At 34.4% G+C, this 26,633-nt stretch overlaps 1 protein-coding gene across 1 annotated transcript; it reads right to left on the reverse strand.

Moving 5' to 3' along the window:
* Nucleotides 1–808: 808 nt before the first annotated feature.
* LOC145674807 (uncharacterized) lies at nucleotides 809–16,769 on the reverse strand. The gene is made up of 2 exons (XM_081745025.1): nucleotides 15,962–16,769; nucleotides 809–4,141 (listed from the first exon to the last, which is right to left on the reverse strand). The coding sequence occupies exon 1, from the start codon at nucleotides 16,325–16,327 to the stop codon at nucleotides 16,013–16,015; it is 315 nt and encodes a 104-aa protein (XP_081601151.1). The 5' UTR covers nucleotides 16,328–16,769; the 3' UTR covers nucleotides 809–4,141; nucleotides 15,962–16,012.
* Between the last annotated feature and the right edge of the window lie 9,864 nt (nucleotides 16,770–26,633).

Genomic DNA, 26,633 nt, shown 5'->3' on the forward strand with positions numbered 1-26,633 from the left:
CGCCTGTTAATGAAGTAGCATCACTGTGCGCCCACATGAGTGCAATAAACAGAGTCTAGACTTGGCAGCTACGCCTCACTACATATGCGGCAGCTGAGAAAGTATGTGAATGCACTACGTTTTACCGGCAAACCAAAGTGGCTACCAACCTATGAGAAGGTTACGCCCTCTGTAACGTGAGTGTTGGAAAATAATTTATTTACAAAGTGTAAGTAGAGATCTGTGCTCTGTCGAAATTTTACAATTATATGGTATAACAACTAACAAAAAATCAAAAAGAAAAAGAAAAATGGTCGTATGGAACTTTGATCCTTAGCATTATAATGTAAGTGAACATATATAACACAACTTAATATAGACAGATTGATTCAATATAAATACAATACAATTAGAGAAAATAAAAAATGTGTAAAGGGATAACGAGGATGGAGAATGAGGGGAGGTGCGAAGCACAAGTTAACACATGTGTATTGTTAATCAGACAAATGAATGTGTCTTTTGCGTAGGGTCATCTCTATGTGATGATGGGAAACGGAGAAGCCAAACTGAGCAGAAAGTGATTACTGTGCAGGATATGATGGATGAATGAGTGGAAGATGCTAATGAATAACATAATCAGATATAACCTTCAGCCCCAGATTAGCCCCAATTCGTGACCTTTTTTGAATTAATTGTAAACAACTGCAACAACAGTTTTCTTAATTGGTATGTTAGCAACTTTGGGTGAGACACTTGTCGGTTTCCGGGGAAAATGTGGATTTCGTATTTATATGCCTAAAAGACCTCCAAAATATGGAATTAAAATTTTTATTCTTGTTGGTGAAACATTATACTACACAACAAATACAGAAGTGTGTGAGGACACAACCAGAAGGCCCGTTCCAGATAGATAACAAACCTGAGGAAGTAATGAAGAGATTGTGTCAACAGATTCATGGTTCATCTTGAAAAGAGACCTTTTTACAATAATCGGTTTACAAGCTGACACAAATGACATCCCTTTGTCGACTATTCTACTCAAGCACTCAATTTGGGATAGTAGAATTTTTATAGCACACGTAAAAATAACACCTTAGATTATATCATAGTTATTCTTCCAACAGTATGCGACATCTCATATAAACTCTCCGCACGTGTGAGAGTTTTGTTCTTTCTGGATTATCATTTACTTTGAAATGCGTGAACCTTGAGTAAATGCCTTGCTAAGCTCTTTCCATCTCTTTGGTGACTGACTTGTGTTCAACTGCATTTCAAGGTTTGAGCGTAGACTATATTGACATCCACACCTTTCACGTGTGAGGTTTTGATCCTGTGTTGCTCAGCAGGTATGAACGTTGAATAAATTCTATTCCTGGATTTTTGCAAGGTGAAATTTTGCTACTGTGTGGATTCACATGTGTGTAGCCAATTTCGAACGTAGATTAAATGCCTTACCACACTCTTGAGATGTGTGATGTTTTACTCCTGTGTGGATTAAATGTCTCTAGTCAAACTTCAACGTATATCAAATGACATAACACACTCAGGGCATATTAATGCATATTCTAATGCATATTAACATGTGTAGCCAAAGTTGAACTTCGATTAAACTTCTAACCACACTGTTAGCATACGTGACCTTTTTTTCCTGTATGGATTAACATGTGTGTAACCAAACTTAAACGATATTTAAATTCGCCATCAGACTCGTAGCATGTCTGATATTTTTTATCCTCTGTGGATTAACATGTGTGTAGCCAAACTTGAAGGTTGATTAAATTTTTTACCACACTCTTGGCACGTGTGTGGATTAACATGTGTGCAGCTAAACTGGAACCTCGATTAAATGCCTTACCACACTCTAAGCATGTGCAATCTTTTTCTCCTGTGTGAATTAAATAAATGAAGACAAACTTGAACGTAGAGATGGGACTTGGGTATTTACCCACTGGGTAGGTAAATAAAAATTGGGTAAATACCTGGTAAATCCGAAATTTTATTTTCCTACCCAAAAAATGGGTATTTATTTCAAACTGCAAGATTACGTAATAAGAAGACGTAGTGGGTTCTAAATAACACTCGAAGTGAACATGGTACCAAAGAAAGGAAAACCTTTGACGAAGACAATGACATGACACTTTTTCCGTGTGTGAGATAGGTGGAGACCTCAGCGGTGATGATGCCATATATTCATTCCATATATCCGATGAAGCTGATGAATAATCTTGGTAGAAATGTCACCTCAAAACGAGATAACGTTTTGCCCTTAAGTGTATAGCTAGAATATTTCGAAAACGCTGTTAATTCTTTAATGTTCTGTAATTCATTTGTTCTTTTATTAGCTTAAGATAGAAATGCCGTGGATGATGATGCTGTCAAATGAGATGTTAGAAACCAGAGTAAACTAACGGCATTTTGCCGAATTCTAAATTAAAGTATGAAATCATTTGAATTAGGCATATGAATCTCATGCCATCCAATCAGAAACTGATTAAACAAACTGACGTAATCGTCATGAGAAGCCCATTTTCCAATGGTATTTTATGTCTCTTCTTTCGAAAAATGCTACTTTCATGCAAAATATGAAAATAAAATTTCCTTATATTAGCTAAAGATAGCTCAATTTTTATTACATTTTGATGTGTAGCTAGCAAGTGTAGTGTAAATGTGAAAGTTCCCTCTCATACTCATACTCCTACTGTTTTATTTGTAGTTATTAAAGCATGCATAATATAACAGAAAAATATATTTCAAATCATGTAAACTTTAATAGCTTGTCGCACATAGTCTTTAGTAGAATGTAAATTAAAAGAAAGACACTTATTCGCGTTCTATGTTATATTTTAGTTTATTTAATTATTGAAAAAATAACTGATCTTTTGCAGCGTCAACAGTGTTTAAAAAATAAGTTCTCTAGAGAAACATACTTGTTTTATGTTACTATTATCAAAACAGGAACAACCACGTAACTGATTTATATTACGGAAAATAATAAATTTACTGTCTTTTGACATTTGTATTACTTTCTACTGGATCTACTGTTACTTTCAAATTACTTATACGTACTGCAAAAAATGCCTGCATCACATATAAGATTGAAAAAGTAAAAACCCGTATATTTACCCAATTTGGGTAAGTACCTGGGTATTTACCCAAGGTATATACCCAAAAAATATTTCACGGTATCTCAACACTACTTGAACGTAGTTTAAATCCTTTACCACACGCTTGGCACGTGTGAGGTTTTTCTCCTGTGTGGATTAACATATGTCGAGCCAAATGTGAACGTTGAGTAAATGTCATACCACACTGATGTCACATGTGCGGTTTTTCTCCTGTGTGCATTAACATGTGTGTAGCCAAATTTGAACGTCGATTAAATGCCTTACCACACTCTCAGCACATGTGAGGTTTTTCTCCTTTGTGGATTAACATATGTCGAGCCAAATGTGAACGTTGAGTAAATGTCATACCACACTGATGGCACATCTGAGGTTTTTCTCCTGTGTGGATTAACATGTGTGTAGCCAAAGTCGAACATTGAGTAAATGCCTCACCACACTCTTGGCATGTGTAAACTTTTTCTCCTGTGTGGATAAACATGTGTGTAGTCAAAATTGAATTTTGATTAAATGCCCTACCACACTCTTGGCACGTGTGAGGCTTTTCCCCTGTGTGGATTAACATGTGTGTAGCCAAATTTGAACGTTTAGTAAATGCCTTACCACACTCTTGGCACGTGTGAGATTTTTCTCCTCTGTGGATTAACATGTGTGTAGCCAAAGTTGAACGATGATTAAATGCCTTCCCACACTCTAGGCACGTGTGTATTTTTCCTCTTGTATGAATCACCATGTGCGTAGCCAAACTTGAACATACTCTAAATTCCTCTCCACATACTCCACATATGTGAGATTTCTACCCTGAATGCACAAACTCACCGCATGACATAGTTGATCTTTGCCTAGAGCGTTTATAACTATTTTGGTAGGTATGACGCTTTTCACTTTCCTGAGTCACCATATTTGTTGTCAAACTTGATCGATGAAATCCTTTGCCAAACTGCGTCGAAGTATCAGATTCCTCATAAGAATGAGAAATGGCTTTATTTAATGTAGTAAACGTATTCCCTTCTCCGTGGAAAGCAAAGATGTTATCGCGCCTGTAACAAATTCAACAAACAATGAAATGTAAATGAGATAATGATTAAGTAGCAAGAAAACATGTAATCATTCGCTATATTACATGACAAAGTTACGCTATATTACATGTTTTATTATATTAACCCCTTATCACACACCATAATATATCAATAATAAAAATTTAAAAACTGTTTATTAGTCGTGGAAGTCGTCCATAAAAGACATTTAATAACCTTTTAAATTTTTATATTTAATAACTAAAACAATACAGGTGTGTATATTGAAATATACAATGTACAATAAAGTTTCGATTTACCAGTACTCCTAACTATATAAACAGAGAGTCAAAAAAACAGATGTCATGTACTGTTCCACTGGAGAACACAGCGTATCATTGCACTTTTATTGTGAAAAAAAAGTAAAAACAATTTCTGTTTGGCAAAAAGCAAAGATAAGTGTCGCATTTTGACGCACTCAACTTCAGTAACCTTTTGACAGTTCTGGTTCTTACAGCTTTGAGATTTATCTAAATACAACGGCCAGTGAACTACTGTATCCTTTCGAGTGTCTTGATTTGGTGTTGATGGTTTATTTCGTTTTGGGTGCACTTCTTCCTCTGATGAACTAGAACGACCCTGTTTTGTTGTGTTTCCAGCCCAGCATAAAGATTCTGCAATATCAGCCTTGAAGTCGAAATGATCTATTTGCTTTGTCTCTGGAATACCACAATCAGTAGAACTTGTTGTAAACTCTCACACATTTTGGACGTAATATCTCAATATGACGTTTCAACTTCTTGTCATATCTGGCTACCTTTTTCTCCGGATATGCTACTATAAATGTGGTCAGTAGATTGACGCACCTGTTATCGTGCCATTTCACAAAAATCAGTTCTCCGCCTGGAAAACTGGTTGTTTTCTCAACTGTTGAACCTCGCCCTGTTTTCTTCATGTAATTATCTGATGGCATGTTATTGTTAGGGACTCGGTTCAGTTGCACTGTGCCTAAGCTATGAATTTCTGTCTTCGAAAGTTCAATTTCCAGTTCGGGACTGCAAAACCAATTGTCAAAAAGTAGCAAATGGTTTTTATTTTTGGAATTCGCTCAGCTAAACGTAGGACTACGTTACAACTGATGCCCACATTAGGGAGGTTACTTGGGTGTACAGTCGAAACTATATACACTTTGAAATCGTATATGATCCCACTCGCGCCAGCTAAACAATAAATTTTGGAACCTCATTTTTTCGGTTTCTTAGGGTTATATTGTTTCATGCTGCTTTTTCCTTTGAAAGGTACAATTTGTTCATCTACAGATAATTTTGTTCAATAGGAATTTTCTTTAGATTTCTCCGTATGCCTTCAATGAGAGGTCTGACTTTGAGTAAGCGGTCAGGTGATTTAGATGACCGTTCTGAATTATCAACAAAATGAAAGTATCGTTTCATCTGCTCCCAACGTCGAAGAGGCTTTACATCAGACACTTGTTTTATTCCACATTTGCAATTCCAATATCGTTTTGTTCCGGGAACACTAATCAGAGACATGTAGAACGTTATTCCTATACATTGTTCCATTTCTGTAGGGTTTACATTGAAATTAGAAGTAACGTCGGTCTGAATTGCATATAAATTTGTTTGCTTGCATATTTCAATTAAAAGATCAGAGTCAAAAATTTGACGAAAGTACATCACAGGTGTAAGCACATCTCTGTGAGTAGGAATGTTGCCACACCAAAGAGGTGTTTCATCTTCAGTCTTATCCGCGTTACTCTTCCAAATCAAGTGAAGTTTTCTAACTGTTGTTGGTCACCAAATTATTAGCTGTTGAGGTGGATAGTCCAAAGTCAGATACCGAGTCTGGATTACCTCCGATTTTGGTATTGTTGGTCGTTGTTTCGAACGTTGTTCCTTCGCTGAGGTAGCTATTTTCTTCACCACTACTTGCATCTTCTGAATCTGATTTTGAAAAAAGTTGCCATTAGGAAAACAGAAGAACATTTAGAAAAAAATTAATTATTCAGAATATATTATGGACTACTTCCGTTACAATGACATAACTTCTTGTCTTTTCTTAAAAAAATCTATCCCTGTGAAGTATTAGACTTGGACCATTGCAATATTACAGAAGCAAATTTAAATCTGGTTTGCAAAGAGTAGCAAAAATAAAGTAAAATAGTCATGACTAAAACCAGGCTCATATTTTACAACTAAAATAGAATCACATGAAAAGTAAATTTGATTGTCTTGGGTGGCTTGGACAGAAACCATATTAGACCTAATCATCTATTTTCAAATTGGAGTTGAATGCGATAATGTATCTCTGTTTGCACCGAACACTATGGCACTAGTAGTTACAATATGCTGGGCCTAAAAAAATTCACATTTTTCTCAATACACAATTATTTGTACGGTCTCAGATTAATAATTCTATTTTTCATTTCTTTTTGTTACAATGCAGTCTCCAGCAACCGAGCAAAATTTTGGAACATCCTGTATACAGTATAGTAGTATCCATCCTGGATTACAAGACCATGTCGAGAACAAAAAGCATTCTGACTCCTACAGAAATGCTGATAAACATAGGGCATAATAACTATGCATGCATAAATTATCTCTATATGATAGAGTATTCCACTTTCAATACTAAAAACCATACCTATGCCATACTGCGGAACACATGTCACATCAACCACACTGTCGTCACTACTTTCATAACTCTCTTCATCGCTTGAGCGCGGTGGAGTATAGTTTGCATTACTATTTTTGCCATAAAACATTTTAGGATTCATGGTCTTCCGTACTTCTTTCTCTAAACAAAATTATACACAGTCGCACACTGTTCATCCAAATATACACATATAAAAAATGACGTGTAGATCAGAAAATAAGCAATAATTGAAAACAAAATACGTAATACAATTGTTTAAATTACGAAATCGACGAACAGATTTTTTACGAGCACTTAACTAGTATATATAGGTTTCTAGAATTTTTACAAACACTCTAATAACAACAGAGAAAATACACAACACAAAATCCACTTCCCAACTTACCGCCTGACTAAAGAATGAGCGGTGCTGACATCTCACTAGTTTTGTGGGTATTTCAGTTGTATATCTGTGTAAACGCTGAGCAGCTACGACATAGCTTCATGTGTATGACCATAAGAAGGACTTAAAAAATTGTATATTCAGATATACAGCATACGATAGAGGGTTAAATATTGTAGAAATATGAAATGTAGTACCAAATCACTATTGTCTCAAAATAAGTTGCTGTAGTTTGTGTCACTATATCAAATTAAACTATCGTGGTGGACATAAGTCTATGACCGGGTATTATCTGCTGCCTTGACACAAATGCACAGTATGAGAATTAAATCTGTCTTATCTGTAGTATCGTGTGGAGAAAAAAACAACTTGCGATCCAAAGGTTTAAGAACAACTAAACGTATTAATAGAAAGTGTACCATTCACTTATATCATCATAAGAGGAACACGAAACGCGTTTTGAAACGAATTTAAAAATATATACAACTTTACAAGCTGAGGCAGAGAAACTTAAAGTAACAAGAAAAAGACAAACCATTTACAGGGTAGTGATCGTGGTTCAGTGGTCTAGGGGCTTGACAAGTATTCTTGAGGTTCTTCGATCGAGTACACGTCAAGCATTTTTTTCTTTTTTTTTACTTTAGGAATTTTGATGGAAATAGATCGGCGATAACACGCTTCATTACATTCAAATATTTGAATATTCGTTTTTTTCAGCACTTGAACTATCAAATTTTCAGGAATAATACTAATAATAATAACAATTATCTCGAAGAATATTTAAAAATTAAAAACTTATTATCGCTCAGGTCGTACCATTACAAGCAGGAACGTGATATAGGCAACAAAAATATTTCGGTTTGTGTAATGTTGTTAATGAAAAGACGAATTTCTCATCTTAATTCTAAAACAAACCAAACAAAATCGGGAGGAAACATTTTAATTCTAGACGGGACAAGGTTAACTCACACTATAGTCATGCTTTGGAGATGAGAATCGAGACGAGACCAAAACTATCGTAAACATTTCTCATCTTATCTCGATTCTAGAAATATTGCACGCCCCTCTTTAAGCAACAATTGCTCTGTAGACTGAATCTTATACATCATTTTGTAAGTTTGTATTTCAGAGCTCACTGAATTACGGTCTGTGTATATATTTTTGTAGCATAGCTTTTATTACTATATTTGCAATTTTCACAAGTTAGTTTATTACAAGCTTTAGTTTTCAATTATATTCAGTTCTTTTTTTTACAGTTTTTTTTCCTGAAAACGTACAGAATATATTCTACACAAAATATTAGCGGAAATCTTTCGTTTAAATTTGAGTAGCTGTAGAGGTGTCTCATGATGGTACGGAACCCCTTTCCCGAAACCCCTTCGACATCTTCTGTAGCTTAGCCAGCATAACCATTACTTAAAAACAACTGTAATTACGGCTCTTGTGAGTTCAGAATCCCTACTTTCTACACCAAAATTACATCGAAACTTTCCGTTATAACATTTAACTTTCCTTTATAACATTTAGCTAGTTGTAGGGAAACTTTACCTTATAACATGTAGCTAATTTTAGGAACGTATCGAAAGGGTACGTGCTGTTGGTCCTGACACTTCTCTCCAATCCCGACTATTTTGTAACTTATGGCTTACGCTACGGGTTATTTTACAGGCTTTAATACAATGTGTCCTCATACGGAATTTGTTACCTATACTATTATTATTATTATTACTGAATATTTGAGACCTCAATATTACGTCCCACTGCCGTAGCAAAGCTGGGATAAATGCAATAAACAAGTAACAAATCTTGGGAAAAAGACGAAAATCAATGTGAAGGTTACGATTATATTTACAAGAATCGAACAACTACCAAAAACACGATTTCAACCACATGGCGACCGTTTTCCGGATTAAATTATAGCAATCTTCCTGCAACTGCTTTTACAATACCATTAGTTATATAGATAACGTGTTGAGTTTTGAAGCTGATTAGCCTAGTTTCGACAGTCAATTTCCATCAGATCCTCGGCGAACACAATTAATTAAAAATAAAGCAGAGGGATAGATAAACACAAGAAGTAAGTAATGTAGATTTTTCATGTAAAATAAGTAAATATGTTTTGACCTTGAGAGCAACAGAGAGACTAATGTAGCTCATAAAAATTTTTCTTGTTTATTTTTAATTCTATGTAGATGTGAGTGGATAGCAAACAGCTGATTGAGTATACACACATATATACATGTTTTAAACTATGCACCTTCATGTGCATTTATGAATAAGAGTAAATGTTTCAATACTAATACAAAATAACACACTGAGCAAGGCTATGTGATAATATGTAAAAAAAAAAACAGTATCACGTGACAGTTTCAACACAATAACTACAAAAAAACAGAGAACATATAGAGAGTGTTTCATAAAGCAGGAATTATTACGAACAGGAAAAAAAAGAAGCAGAATAATTGAACTAGTCAGAAGAAAAAAGAGAAAAGCAATAGCGAACAAAGATCAAGGGGGAGTAATATATAGAGTAGAATGCGAGGAGTGTAACAAAATTTACATAGGAGAAACTAAAAAATGCAAAAAAAAAAAAAGGATTAAACAGCACCAGGATGATGTAAGATTGAAAATGGACAACAATGCGATATCCAAGCACAAGAATGAAACAAACAACAGGATGGGGTGTGAAGGAGCAAAGGTCATAGAAGTAGAGAACAGAACTGTGGTGAGAAAATGGAAGGAAGCCAGAGAGATTATGAAAGCAGGAGGCAAGGTAATGAACTGGAATGTAGTATTCTCGATAAATAAGGAGTGAGAGAAGATTCTGCTTAAAGAAGAAGGAATAAAAAGGAATAAGAAAGAAAGAGAAACAATAACAAGGAAAATAAGGGTAATTAGAGGACAGGACGCATCCAAAGGAAAAAAGTAAACCTTTACTTAGACACGTGTGCAGCTAAAAAGTGAAAGTGAAAACCAGACAAATTTTACTTTTTAAAGAAGCGGCGGAACATAATTAAAATTGATCTCCGGACAGTATATATAAGTGATGACCAACTCCCAGCAGCCAGAAGGAGTGGAAATCTGATGAAGACACAGTTATTGTGTAGAAACTGTCACGTGATACTGTTTTTCAAATATTATCACATGGCCTTGCTGTGTGTGTTATTGTGTATTAGTACAAAATGGAATCAAGGCCTGATAGAATAGTTACAGAAAAATGTTGTATATGGTACTAGTTTATATCTGTGTTAATTTTATATTGAAGCACTTCGCAAAGTGAAACCTCAGTTTTGAAAAGGATTGGTTGTTAATGGTCGTAATATTAAAATTCTTAGTGTTTCATGTTTTAAGTGCATGTTTCTTATTTTCGTATTAAACTCAGACATTTATATTTTTGTACTTTGAACTAGTTGCTCGTAATTCATATCAATATGGAGGCTAGTGTTTTAGAACAATTTCAAGCAATGTTGACAGAGGAACTAGAGAAACAATTAGAAACCATTGCTCAAAAATAGTAATGAATATTGGATGTCTAGAACAAAAAATACATAAATCAGTAGGTGAATCTCAACAGCCTGTAACAGAAACGATTTGGGAGAGTAGGAAAGAGCGAATTGAATGCCAAACCAGACAGCTTACGTAATAACATTAAAGTAGCCAATAACTCCTTAACTGAAGTACGCTCTGAATTAGTTAACGCGGCCAATCATGTTGATTCAGTAACTGCTGAGTTTAAAAATAGTGTAGTGGAATGAAAGACAGGTCTCACTCTGTTCTATGAATAAATGCGAACGGCACAGTTTGAGTGTAGGCAAACCAACAAAATAAAAGAGTGCAAGGCGGAAAAGAAACCGTAAATATTCTTGAATTCGAGCCGGCCCAAGTTGTGAAAGATATGTGCCAAATAAATCAGAAAGTCGGTTAAGTCAGGAAAAGGAAATATGCAGTGTAGAGATAGCGAAAAAGAAGAATCGTTACGCTTACCTGTAAAAAATTGTTTCTAATGTAATTGTTTTGCCGGCAAGGGATACCGATGTTTCACACATGATAAGCGGTAGCATTCAGGTTGCGCGTATCCACCCTCTCGAAAAAGCCAGGGAAGGCTTGAGAGTTCAATTGATGATTTTGTGTGATAACGAAGTTACAGTGTTGTCGGTTTTGTGTCGCAGGCAAATGGTTTTGCGCGACTTAACAAATTCAAATTTGTTTTTGTAACAGTGTATATCTAACGTAACTTGCGTTTTAGAGTTGCAAATCCATTCCGACTTTATAAGCTTTGAGTATTGTAGAAGGAAACGACTTCAAATTCACAATAGACCCGCCAAGCGAATTGTTTTACGTAGCGAAGATCTCGTACATAATATATCGGTCGGAAATGTTTACCGTAAACAAGCGTAAAAGTAACACTTCCAATAAAGCACACGCAGTCGAAAGTATATTTCCGTTATAGAACCAAAATGTAACACTAAGTTTAAGAAGAAGCATAAGATGGCCAATGATACCCAGTTGAGTTTTCGTAATACATTATTAACGTAAACTCGATTTCGAGGAGCATAATCAGTAGAGTTAAAATGAGCAGACGTGATCATATCAGTACATCAGATGCAACATTTATTAATTTTCAGTTGCCGAAATGTTTGAATTTTCAAGCTAGTACTTCACTATTGCGAAATTGTAAAGAGCGAAAATTTAAGTGTAGTGCTACTCAAAAAGTAGACAAGTTGATTGCTCATGAAGAAAACAATGTTCGTCGATATCCACGTACAGCGTATTCTCAGCACGCACAACCACACATTAGGCGTGCAGTAGGAAATAAGTTGAGAATAAAAGGAAAGTGCCTTGGTAAGCGTAATTCGCAACGCACTAAACTCGGTCAAAGACGAACTACATGCAAATTAAAGTCGAGCTGTAGGCGAGGTTATTTCGAGTCAAACATGAGGATGGAGTATACATCGACTCCGAGGAGAACTAAAGAGCTAAAGCGAAAACACGTATGAACATTGTATAGTAAACTACATGGCAAAATATAGTAATAGTAAGCGCAAACCTAAAAGGAAATTTATGACAGGTATCGCAATGCAGCGTAAATCCAAACGTCGTAAAGGAAGGCGTGTCATTACGTGGAAGTTTAGTAAATACGCTGTAAAAAAGAGAAACGTTCCGAAATTAAACAAACTAACTGGAAAAGTACACGTAGAAGTGCTCTATTACAGCTTACAAGCGCAACCGGCACAGATGGAAAATTAAAATCTTAGCACAGAATAAGCGTGAACTTCACCCGAACTCGGGCTAAACCCCGGAAGAGATGAGAAATCAGAAATACCGAATTTGAACTTTTAAACTATGAAAAAAGATTTATTGTTTTTTTTTTGATTATTTCCCCGAATTTCGAAGGTTACTTTTCAGAATCAAAGTGTGTGCCCACCGCCGCTGACGCACCAGTCCAAGAAACCATCAATATCGCTCTACAATCAGGTACGTTCACTTAGATGTCATGTTTTATGGTTTCCTTACAGCTTTTGGAGATGAAAGATGAATGTGGAAAGGAAAGGAAGGACAGCGCGGAAATTTTAAACAGGTAATTGATTTAGAACGCGATTTCGGACTTTGAAATTGTAATAATACCGCACCACTTTTGAAAAGTATGGCTATCCCGTTTTGGATGCGGACTTTCAGTATCGAATTCTTATTAGGATGTTTAAGTTTTGTCTTTCTTTTTTCAGGTCTTTCCAGTTTTGGGAACCAAACTTCATAATAAAATTTTGTTATCAAATCTTGTTTTGAGATTTAAATCATTCTTCTTTATGTTTATATTAACATTTAGCTGTCCCCATACAATCAAGCATTTAGACATGTTACACAATTAGAGATAATTACGAACATAATTAGAGAAGTACTAGTAATAACTACAATTAATCATAAAGTTTAAATTTTGGGTAATTAAAAAAATGTGCTCCTCAGATAGTGAATTTTTTCCTCTGATGTTAGGTTTGTATAATGGGAAAATATGCGAAATTTTTAATGTAAGATTAAGTCGCTGTCAAAATACTGTAAGTTAAACACAATTTAGTATAATATTGAAAGTAGTTGACAGCAACCTTGAATTTGATAGAGTTGCTCGTTGATTTGTTCGTCGTTTGATATATATATACAGTCTACTATGAAAAGTCAATGTGAATTCAATGTGACTAATGATACCGGAAGTTAACTGACTTCAGAGAAAGCGATATTATAAGTTAAGAAGAGTTGAATGTTAAAATATAGTTCATCCCCTAGGGACATCCCTACTTTCGTTATAAAATTAAAGTGATGAAACCAGTGCGACGCCTGGTTGGGTTCCAGCTAATGTGCAGATTTGGCAATTGACTATAATTTCAAAATGTTGTTCTGACTGTTAATAATTGGCATAATTAGAAAAAAGTTCATTATAATAAAATTGATGTTCGGATTTTAGATTTTGATATAATAATTAGTTTTGATTTGGATTTATAAAAAAAAAATAGAGTTTTGATTTGGATTTAGAAAAAGTGAATTAATTGTTATTCTTTCTGATGTCTGTAAAAAACTCTTGTACTCTTGTGCCGGGAATCATAAACTGGTCTCGAGCAAAAGAAAAAGGGAAGCCCGTTTCCGATTCCACGGTATCCTTTACTACGATAAACACCGGATACTATGATGTATCGTAAGTACGGAGTGCGTACGTCAGTTATGCAGTATATTGTAAAATTAAAGAATATATTATGAGAACATATTAAGATTGCTACGTACGAGTAGGCCCTGAACAACAATAATGTTTAATGAACGAGCTAATATTACTGTTATCTTGTGTTTCACTATTGTGACAAATGCTCTCGGATGTGACTTTATTCTCAATAAAGATAAGTGCAATTGCTAGTAAGCCACACATAAGTATTAGCTAGCGCACTTTAAAAGGTTACATTTGTAAACCTACCAATTTTGTAGGTACGAGCGGGCCTGAAGTAATACTAATGATTAAAAAATTGACGAAATGAAATGTGGGGCTGTAGCATTAAAAATCTCTCAGGGTGGATTTATTTTCTTAAAATGCCTCATCAAAACCTGAACGTTGACAGCCCAATTGGGATTCGGAAATTAACCCTGATTTGTCATGACTTGAATGCCGAAGGCATGCAACTAGGGTGGTATGTAAGGTCGTAGGGTAGAAGCGATTCATTCGAATCGTCAGGGACCCTGCAACCTTCAACTGTAAGAGATTGTCAACACCGTTGGTTTTAGGATCCAATTCATTATACTTGTATTTTTTATGAATGACTTACAAACTGTGTTGACAACTAAATACGCACAGAATGGCGCTCCGTAGGACTTAACCGCCGTTTAACTAATATATTTGTATTAACAGGTTCAAACAGTTATTAGTTACGTTGCATAATGCAAGTTACAATGTATAATATAACGAAACTGACTTAACATTGACGGAAATTCTTTTAAAATTTGGCGGTCTTTACAATGACTGCTTTCCATACCACTACAACAACAAACCCTCCCTGTAATTACAACTGATGCTGGCCCCCAACATTAACAAGAAAATAAAGTTACATGTTCTATCGTAGAGGGTATTTGAAACTTCGTGTATACAGTTCAATATTTTTACCGACGGAAGACACTGAAACTCTCTTCATTTTTTGTGCGAAGTAATGCCAGATGTGCAAAGTAATCCCTTGTCAAAGTAGCTAATAACCACTTTAAGCGAAATGAAGTATCAAAATTTAGTGTGGCAAATCATAACACGCAACTATGAAAATGTTTCGGAATGAAGGGATCCATATAATTAAGAAGTTACATACCTAACGTATTGTGTTACTTTGGAACACAAATATACAAGCAAAGAAAGCATTTCAGGATGTTACCTATAAAATACTTGAGGAACGTACAAGAACACATTCAACACGTAAGACATGTAAGTCATCCTAAATACAGAATTTTGCGCTATCCTTGTTTACCCACATTCTGCGTAATGCTCTAATCTGCATAGCAATCTTATTTTTACCGTCCATCTAGCAAATGCTGGTTAGCATTGTTTTTACAATAATTCATATATTAAGTACATTCACCAAGCCCTAAAGTGATCCCATATTGAGAAATGCAGGTCCATACCCTAAAAAAAAATTCCTGGGAATGTAAAAAGTCGACTTCCTTGAAAAAATGAGTGCAGCTATGAAATGGACTGATGTATGGACCTCTACAAATAATGAACATCTATTGTTGGTTAAAATATTCTTTATCTTGTATTTTGCTTATGTCTTTCGAAGCCCGCCGGAAAAATCAAGCTAGACCCATTTGAGCTAAATCCTAAATAAAATCACAAACGTCCATAGTTTATGTTCGAATATAATATATTACAAGTTTACATTTGTAAAATTTTAGGATAATTACCATTCTCATTATTTGGTATTTTACATAAGTCTCTATATAAATAAAACAATATCGTCGAGCACCCATATTTAAAATATGTGAAACAATTAGTGAGAAATGTGTAACCAATAATAAAGAAATAATTATTTTATCAAGATATGAACTACATAAGAATTGTATGGATGGTATCAATCTTGTTATTATTTTTATTTGGTATACAGCTTGTCTATGTGTGCCATGTCATTTCCAAATTATAGGCTACTAACTTACGTTCATGATATCTCCCATACCTAAATATTTCTCGTGAAGTATTGCTTTTAACCAACAAAATTTTCGAAACCATGTAACCGTATTATCAATCTGAGCCAATTAGTTAATGAAAAATTGAACATTACCTTTCTGGCCGAACTGAAATTAAACTTTTTGTTGTTAATTGTTGGGAGTCATTAGAATACGACGCGCAAGTCTCCTGAACCACATTTTTTTTTTAGCGTTTCTATATTACTTTCAAATGCAGGATCTTCTTCTAGTGCTAATTCTGGTTTCACCCCATCAACGTTTAGTTTCACATCCAAAGAGCACATAGCTGTATCCTTGTACACTGATACCTCTCCTTCCGTTGTAGATAATATTAAATCTTTGTTGTCAATCCTTAGTTCGTATGTCCACCCTCTCCCTTCGAGCGGATCATCATGAGGTAAGTCATAAGCAATTTCTTCTTTGCACATCAATTCCAACTTAACACACGCCTTACCAGCCATTGTGAATTGAAAAATAATAAGAATTTAACACTGTTCTTATACTCCGCTAATATTTTACGTTGCCAGTGTTAATGAAATGATTTACAAGTACGTTCACAAAAGCAACTTTATATTTCCAATCTTTTTCTTTCTCCTCTCATTCTTCTTCATCAGACACAATTGCTTACTCGGCAATTGATTGTTTGTAGTAAGCATCACAAAAGTTTTTTCATAGCATCATTATCACTGTATTGAACAAGAATATCGGCAATTTAGAAAGGTTAATAAACGTGTAAAATGTAAAGATTAGAATAGTTGAAAAATGATAAAAAGTAACAATATGTTACAAAGTCATAAAACAGTTAGAAAGTAGTAAATATGATAAAGCGAAAATACGTGAAAAAAGAAGTGTCGCAATCGGGAAAAAAGTCAAATTTCAGGTTCAGGTTCAGGTTCAAGGTATTTTCCTTCCTTCTCTTCGGAAGTTTGGTTCCTGAAAAAACAGAAAAAAAGAGAAAGTAAGTACTGCTCTGTTTTCATTTAAAGTTTTCCATTTCCTTTTTCCACCAAAATTCAAGAAGTACTTTGTTTTTTTCTATTTCTTTTTCACTTAGTTCCCTTCCATTTACATTAAAGCCTAGCCTCCAAGCTAGTTTAACCAAATTTCCTTCCTTTATCATTTCATGGATCCATTTCCATTTTCCCTGATTTTTAGGGTTTCTTCACATTTTAACAATATGTGTTCTAATGTTTCATCTTCTTTAAAACATAATTGACATTTTTCGTTCACTTCTTTAATTTTTTTCAATCTTACCCCTATTTCAAGGCTCCCTGACCTGGCTTTGAAAAGTAAAATGCTTCGTAAAACATTAATCATATAATTTATTTTCTCATAACGCCTTTTATATGTGTATATTCCTTTCTAACTGCTCTTCTTGACAACTTCTTCATTCCACTTTTCCTGCGATTTCTCTTCAATTGTTTCTTCTGTGATTTCTTAGAGAGAAGTATGGTACAATACGAAAAGGTCAGAATAAGGAGAGAATTTCGAACAGATAAAGGGGGCTAAAGGCCAAGTTCAACAGAACAAGAGGTAGAGAAAAGTGAGGAGTGTAAAACGAGTGGGAAAACGTGTAGAAAAAAGAAAAGAATGTATGAACGTGTAAAGGGAAAAAAGTGTGTAAGTGTAGTAAATAAGTATAGAAAACCCTCCACAACTCTCGTCATCACAGGACACCCAAAGCACGATGCTCTCGCCATAACATCCACTCTACTCGATATTTCATGGATACTCTCCCGGCAATTATAGACGGTACTTCCAATCAAATATACGATCAGGTTTTAATATGATACAGAATAATTGCTTATTGAAAAAATTAGTTCTTCTTCTTCACAAATATAAAGCCCGACCTGACAAAGACCATTGGATATTTATAATGTGTTTAAAGCCACTGTTGTATACTTGTTGAAGGCGTGAGCTACCACTGACTTTATATATTAATAATAATAATAATAATAATAAGAAGAAGAATAAGAATAATATTATACGTAACAATGAACGAAAAGTGGTTGGTGGGTTTTCTTTGTACTTTTGTTTTGATATCATTATTGTTTTCCACCGTAAATTAAATTGCACTACTTATTTTTTTCGTTTATAGTATTTGTAAAATGTTGACTTTTACCAATGTCAACTCATTCAAGAGTAGTGATAGGCATACGAACTGGATTACGTTAATTGCCCTTAGGTTTGGACAGTTTTTTTTTTTTTTTTTAGCTTTTAAAATAGTTCCTTACGTGATTACTTATATATGCTTTGATATATATTAAATTGAATAAAAACCGAATACTTCAAACGACGTTTACGCATTGTTCTATATACAGTTTTCAAGAAAAACACTTTTTTGCCAGTTACAAAAACGAACAGTATGCCAAATGTTAATTTTCTTCATCGCGAAAGTGGTGCGACCAATTTTTGGTGTAGATCACCTAAAGTTTGTATCCTAATGCCTTATTTTATTAGTAGTTTTTAGCTATGGGCTATTACCTAACCTACAGGGTAGATGATGCTATAAAAGTAATCAGACATCCTTAGGGGGCGCAGAAGGACAGATGCGGGCGCTTTTTGTTGTCAACACTTTTACTCATAAACATATTGGAGTAAGTAATGAGCTTGCAGCACATTGGGTCGATTATATGACCGTGACATTATATCATTTATTTTCGTACAGATTAAGAATATACGGTTAATTTGATATAAGGGTGACTCACTCCTTCAAGAGAATAGTGTCATCATGCGTCATAAACAACTTTTCTTGGCGTATGCCAATACCCTACTAGGAACCGGTTATGATGAAAGCCTCCAACAAATGTTATAAGCAATGGTGCATTTAGAAGGAAGTCACATCGGTTAAAATTAGTTCCATCGTTTCAAATCAACTTAACAAACTTGCTAATGTTTTGATTACGTATACTATACAATGGTTACTAAGTCGTGTAAATTTTCTTATCTTAATTTGAAGTGATAAAAATTTTAATTTTTACTGTTTGTAACTTCCCTCAAGGTTCGCCATTGATTACAAGTCTTTCACTATTAAGCACCTAATGTTTTTTACTCTCTTATTTTCTTGGTGCCTACCCACTAACTGCACACGGATTTATAGTACACTTTTAAACTTGTTATATATTAAAAAAGACAAGTGCAAAGGCTGTACCAACCTGTTCTACGTGACCTGCACAAGGTAGCATTACATCTCCGAATCAGAGCAAAGCAAGCTTGAACGACCTGCTCGCGCGTCCTTCTCGAACACGAACATCAGTGATGATGGATATATGCATTAAGAAAAACAAATGCGAAATCTAAGGACTAACTTGTGGTACTTGTTCAAATAGGTAGCTTTGTATTATGACTCCATAGTATTTAACTACATTTTTACGCTGGTTTTATCTCTACATACGACTTACATGTTCTCTATTTTATAACCCGACCGGGGTTCGATTGTCATGTTCGGGTAGTTAATTTTATATTTAAAGCGGACTTAGTGGTTAGAGGGAATAAGTACTTCACGCTGGAGGTGGGCGTGGTTAGAGTAAATATCATGCAAGCCTCCAAGTTAAATAACAAATCAAAATATATGTGACAGGACACGCTGCTCCATCAGCATTTGTATATGTTTTGTTTCCGCGAGTTTTGCGTTTCGCTCACTTCGAGCGGTGTGACTGAGTGCTCCCATCAGTAACCGTCTGAACTCTAACCGTCTGAACTAAAGTTAGTGGCATATCAACAAACTCGTGAGAAAGCCAAGATGCGAAAAAGGTGTATGTCGACTCCGAAGAATGCTAAAAAGCGCAAGTGTAAATACGTACGAGTCTCGTGCAGCAAGTTACATGATAAATACAGTGGTAGTAAGTGTAAACTTAAAAGGAAAGTTGTGCATGATCCTAAATTTAAGCGCCGTAAACGAAAACGCGTTACTATGTGGAAGTTCAGTAGATGCATTGCAAAGAGGAAAAAAGCCCCTCAAGTCATAAAAAGTAACTGGAAGAGTACTCGTAAGCGTATGAAACTGCAGGCGTACAGGTGTAACAGACATCGGTGGAAGATTAAAAATTCTAGCGCGACCTAAGCGTGAACTTTGCCCGAATTTAGACTGAATCCCAGAAGAGACAAAAATTAAATACCGAATTTGCTTCGTTAGATTTTATAAGAAATGAAAATAAAGATTGCTATTTCCTTTATTTTAACTATTCCCCACCGAATCTCGAAAGTTAGAAACTTGCTTTTCAGCTTTAACCCATTTGGGGCCAGCGTCCTATTTTTAGGACACTTGATAGTTTATTTTTTATAACAAAGAAGAATAAAGTTTTCGAGTTCTGCTAATTACAGGGAGCAATTGGAGACCTGTCCTAATGCACTGTATTTTTTTTATATATTTTTCCTTTCTCTCTGTAAAAAAAGGACACTTAAATTTACCCGTGTAAGTTTCTTTATTTGGGTATGATTCGGGTAACGTTATTTTTTTTGTTTTTAATGGAAACAATGCATTTGGTTTATATGTATTAGGTAGCAATAGGTATGCGGCAATTACGCTATAGGAAAGTTATTTTAGTTTTGTTATAACTTTCAGTGCTATAGATGTTGAAACATTAGTGTTATATAAATAGGACGCTGGTCCAAAGCAATATATTACCAAGTAATAAAGGGGAATGTATAGATAGACCAACGCCCTTGATTTTTTCGAGTTCTTACGCTTATCATTCATTGTTCAACGCTTGATATCATCATTTTTTTTCTTTTTTGCTTTTATCAATTGAATGGAGTGTATATCTAAGCTTTAGTATAGTTACAGTAGAGAAGTAAGTGGAAGAGAGAGAAAATTGCTCTATAATAATGTTCGAATTTGGAGAGAAATAGACGCATCATACACAAAGCTTGCCCAAGTTGGTGTACAAACTGACAGAAACTTGAGCGAACTGAAAGAGAAATGTTGTAAACAAATCACCTAGAGATATTCTATTTTATTTTCAACAGTGACACAATGGAGACAAACAAGTCGGTATGGTGCGGAGATAAAGAATGATCATTTTCTCTTGTATGATTATAAAACTTGTTATAAAAATTTCATCTCTATGGAAATGATATGAAGATAAAGGAGAGTGCTAGAGACAATATACATAATGATAGAGAATATTTTTCTTTAGATTCCAGAGAGGTTCTCAATATACCAGATGATCCGAAAGGTCACGTTTTATATTTGAGAATTTTTTCGCAAGTAGAGATCTGCTAATTCATCTTCGTGAATTGGAATTCAGAACAACCCGTACTCTGCCAAGCAATCGTGTGTCTCAGTATATCCATTGATTCAAAAGAGTTGAGTAAATATGTATGAAGTTTACATGAATACAGATTCGACTAGGAGGTAAGTTCTCATTGCCAAATGGCATGACAATCGACGTGTTGTAATTGGCACAAATTTTAAAAGCGAACGAAGAGGTGGAACCGACTGCATGATGAACATATTAGAATTGAGGATCTTCACGTTATAACACTACAATAACCACACGGGAGGTGTCGACCATCTCGATTTGCTGGATCAAAAAATTAGAATTGATACAAGAGGCAAGAAGTGGTATCGTGATATTTACACGAATTATTAACATAATGATCGTACATTCATGATTACGTTTACGAAACCAACTCAGTCCAATGTGCATCTTCTGACATTTATTAGCAACATTTCTGTCAAATATATCAAACTTGGTAGTCACCTGTTCAAATGTATTCAATGATGTACGCTTCGCTCTAAGGGATTACTTCATTACGGAAAGGAAGACGTAAAGATGCCATGATAATGAATTCACTTCAAAACCATCATCGTACTTTGAAAAGTATAATGTCACATTGTGTTTGAAATTCTTTCGTGAAATACAACGAAGGCAAAGAAAAATAAACCTTGAATCAAAGTCAAACACGTGTAACAAACTAGCACAGGTAGATCAAAATTACAAAATAGCAATTATCTGTACTTCAAACATAACAATTGGGTGTTCTAAATACTGGTATTTGTATGTTCTGTTTAGTTATGTACCATATATCGTATTTGTATAATTTCCGTAAATAAATGTTAATTAAAAACGCATACACACACACACACACACACACATATATATATATATATATATATATATATATATATATATATATATATATATATAAAGGAAAACTTCATGCTTTGATAAACCGGCTATCACTCAATGCCTTGAGGCACTTAGAGATAAAAATTTGAATTACTTCACTAAAACAATAGAATACAATTAGTTAAATATATGTCCTTTCTAGTATATCAGAAAGGACCAGCGTCCTATTTATAGGACAGGGCGTAAGTCACATCTGATGCGCAGGAAAAATCAAAATGTTATATTTTTGTGATACTTACGCAATAATAAACTAAATTAACTTCTTAAAATGAAAGAAATCAGAAAAAATAATAATTTGGTCCCAAATGGGTTAAGTGTGTGCCTACCACCACCGACGCGCCTGTTTCAAGGAACCACCAATATCCATCTACAATCAGGTACGATCATTTAAATATCATGTTTTATTGTTTCTTTACAGCTTTTGGAGATGAGAGTTGAAGGGGAACACCAGAGGAAGGACACTATTGGGAAATTTTAAATAGGTAATCAATTTAGATCGCGATTTCGGACTTTGAAATTTTAATAATACCCCTCCACTTTAGGAAACTTTGATTATTCCGTTTTGGATACAGAACTTCTGTATCAAATTTTGTTAGGATGTTTATGTTTTGTATGTCTTATTTCTTTTCAGGTGCCTCCAGTTTTGGGAACCAAATGCCATTAATAAAATTTTACTAGTCCAGTTTCTTCGAGTTTTTATTCATTCACCTTGTATGATTATATAAATATTTAGCTGTCCCCATACCATCATGCATTTAGAGAAATGTTAGGCAATTAGAAATACTTAAAATTCAATTAGAGAAATACTAATGAATGTTACAATTAATTATGAAATTTGGATTTTTGGATAAATAAAAAAAAATGTGTGTTCTTCAGTTAATGAATCTTTTCATCCAACTTTCTCATCAAAAGCATGTGTAAAAGCATATTGAATTTGTAATATAAGACTGGTTAAGCGTTGAGATACTGAAAATCAAATAATACTTAGTATGATTTTGTAAGTAATTGAAAATAACGTCGAATTTAATAAATTTGTTTACGAAACTATCCACATATGATGTTCTTCATGCAAAGTCAGTGGGTATTTGTTACGACACTAATGAAGTTTCGAATTTAATTCTATTCAATTACAAAAACTGTTTTACAAGTGAAGAAGGGGCAAAAGATTGAAGGCTATGATTCAACCCTTAGAGGCGTCACTACTATTTTCTTTCCCAAATTACAGTGACGAAATCGGGGTAGCGTCCGATTGGACCTCAGCTAGTGTGTGAATTTGGTTATTAGACACACACACTTCAAAATTCTATTTCGACTTTTGATTGTTTAGGTATTTAATATTTGGTATATTTAAAAGTGAAAAATTTTATTAAAAGTGAATAATATTTTGCATCGTAAAGAATTCAATGATGAAGTATTCTCGTTATTTGTTTAAGTTTGCATTAGAAACTTGTTTCAGTTTAGTGAAACGATTTGGCAATCAGTTTTGTTCAATTTGAAATGCTTTGAAACGAAATGAAAAAAAAGGGCGTATAGTGGCAGTAAGTAACTGAGATATGCAAGGCAAAAGGCCAGTGGCAATTTAGGAACTATAATTGGGCAAGAATGGATTAGAAGGGGCTAATAAGCAGCTCCATATTGCGGGTTAATGCCGGTGTCAAAGGCTAATTGAAGAGCGACACCGATGTTGAATTTCAAGATGTTAGCAATGATATTCGCATAGAGGGCGATCATAGCGTATAGGGCCTATAGAGAGGCAGACGCTTATATTGAGGACCATGAATTAAATATATTGCGAAGTGTACACGATGCAAAGGGCAATGAAAGGCCGCATCTGTGTTATTCGAGGTTGATTTTTCCCTCATTGTTGTTAAGTTCCCAGCCATGTGTGCTGGAGGAGGCAAGAAGCCTATATTTTTGTGCGTTTATGCTACTAAATGACAATGGTCCAAAAGGTTGATATGTATATCCCCTTTATGTTCGATGTGAATGCGTAAGAAATATTTCTAGAAACGCCTATGTTTTGAGGTGAATTTATCCCTCTTATGTTGTGCAAATTGTCTTTTTAAAGACAACCGCAATATGAATTATTCTAGCTCAGTTTTGTAAGTGCCCATAACCCAGTTAGTTGCCATTAAACGTCCATCACAAAATTGTTGTTGATAAACTATTATAGCCACCTTATAATAAATAAAAAACTTAAGATGTTAAGTTGGAATTTTAGGCAATGTTTTTTTCAGAATTAATTTTATATTATGAGAATACATCAACTTTATTACGCAACAGCAGGTGCTAAACTGTATTAACGTTTAATGAACAAGTTATAAAACATTATGTAAATTTGATAATTGAATTTATCATTAGCTTTGAATTCATTAACATTATTGGTTTGATTTTGGACAAAATTTGATAAACATTGTTTTACATTTTTGAAATGAGCATATTTTAGAAATTGAGGAAATGTGAATAATAAATGTTATAAGGTGAAATTAATTGAATAACGAATATGACTCTCGATCGTAAGTGATACGGTCCAATGTAATGATCTATTCTCGGATGTGATTTACTCCCGGATGTGACGATATTACTGATGTTGATAAGTGCATTTTTGCCAGTAGGCCGCACATTTCGAATCGGCTGGCGTTCTTGTAATGGATGCAATTGTAAACCTACTAATTTTGTAGGTATGAGCGGGCCTAAAACAATTAATAGTTATTGAGTGATTGATGATATTGAGGTGCAGGGCTGTAGTATCGAACTTCCCCTCCCCAGGGTATCCTTATTGTCCTTTTCATACGTTTATTTTCTCGAAATACCTTCTGTAGGTCTAGATACTGACAGTCCAATTGGGGTTGGAAAAATTTACCCGATTATGACATAGCTGTAATGCGCGAAGCATTCAGCTGGGAGGTACGAGGATTTCGTGCAGAAGCGATTTTATCCAAATCGTCGGGAAGGTTGGCGATCCCGCATACTTCGAGCTGTAAGAAAATAGTAAGTCAGCGCTCATTGATCTTCGGGATCAACTCATTAACCTATATTTTTGTTTAATTCATGACTTACGACCTGCTTTGTCAATCAATGACACGCAGGATGGAGCTTCGAAAGGCTTAACCGCCGTTTAACTCATTTGTTTATTAAAACGTTTAAAAGTTTACTAGTTAGGTTATGTAATGTAAGTATATAGAATGATGTTTTAATTGTTTTGCATATCATGATACAATACGTGTATTAGTGTATAGGCAAATTTTGTTTAGTTTTGAACTTTACTAGCTTTATGAATAGATTTTGCATATTCAGTGAGAAAATGTAATCAGAATTTGAATTTCGTTTATATATCCTATTATGTTTATATATTACGTTCGTATATTCCAATCATTATTCTGAAAACAGATATTTAGAAATGAATAAGTAATCTTGGTGTGGAAAACATATAAAAAAAAAGATTTTGTCTTCGTAATTTTGCAAGTTTATCTATTGCTCAACGACTCACATAAAGGAGAGAATACCTAATCGTTAGTTTCGTTCTGTTTTAAATAATTCATACAGGAGAAAAAATTTGGTTTAATTCACTTTATTAAGAGTTTTTATCTGTCAATATGAGGAAAGTGTTAGTTGAAGCTTTCGCTACACAGTTCATTGGAATAGAATGATCAGAATTAACAATTTACTTTGTTGTTTATCCGATTACTGTTGTGTTCAAAAACTTATAAGGAGAGAAAATACCGTTCTGAATCAGCACTTGTCAATAAACTCACACAACTATAACGAAATTTAAATTGAATTTGAGAGTTGAAAATTTGAATAATAATAATAATAATAATGGAAAGAAATTGGTTTGCTGTACAAGTTAATAGTAATTGACAGGTCCCATTGCTTATAGGATATTGAGGCAATCAGATTAAAATCTATTTGGCACGGTGATATTGATAATGGTCATCGAGCGAACAAGATCATTGCGTGTAAAGGATTTTGAGCTATATACGTTTTTCAACTGAATGGCAATTGAGCATTACAAATAAGTTAGGGCTATTTTCGAGATGCCAAAGGCTGTATAGAGCGGCATCCTTGTATCAGTTTCTTGTTACGGTGTACGTGTACTTTAACGTGAAACCAAAGGCCATTAGAGGGCGGTTCACGTTCGGAGATATATGCTCCCTGTCACTCTTTGAATACCTAGCTTGGGAATGCTAGAAGAGTAGGGAGAATTTGTTATAAGTGTTTAATGTTTTTTTAGAGGTGGATTGTAAATCCCTCTTATTATGTGATATGTGTTTGCGATTAATGCCCGTAAGATGGAGTTGTAGTTTGCCTTTGCCAATAAGATGTTTGTTGAAGATGAGATTAGATCATAAATGTATCAGCCAAAAGTCGTATGTTCGCCCGTGTAATAAAAGATCCGTGCACTAGTATCGATGCCCGCATACTTGCTGCAATTGATAAATAAGTAAAATAAAAAGTCTACGTTTGTTGTGAGTAATGCTGATAAATAAAAAAAATGTGAGTTGACAGTTGATTCTAAATTCACTTGAAACAATCCAGCAGAACTCTTGTTTATTGTTTGAGCAATACGATTATTGAAACTTGATAGTATATTTGATTTTGAATTTCTTTTAGTAATTTTGATTTTTAGTAA

This window comes from Thermobia domestica, chromosome 18 (assembly GCF_964235325.1).
Source record: "Thermobia domestica chromosome 18, izTheDome1.hap1.1, whole genome shotgun sequence".
Lineage (NCBI taxonomy): Eukaryota > Metazoa > Arthropoda > Insecta > Zygentoma > Lepismatidae > Thermobia > Thermobia domestica.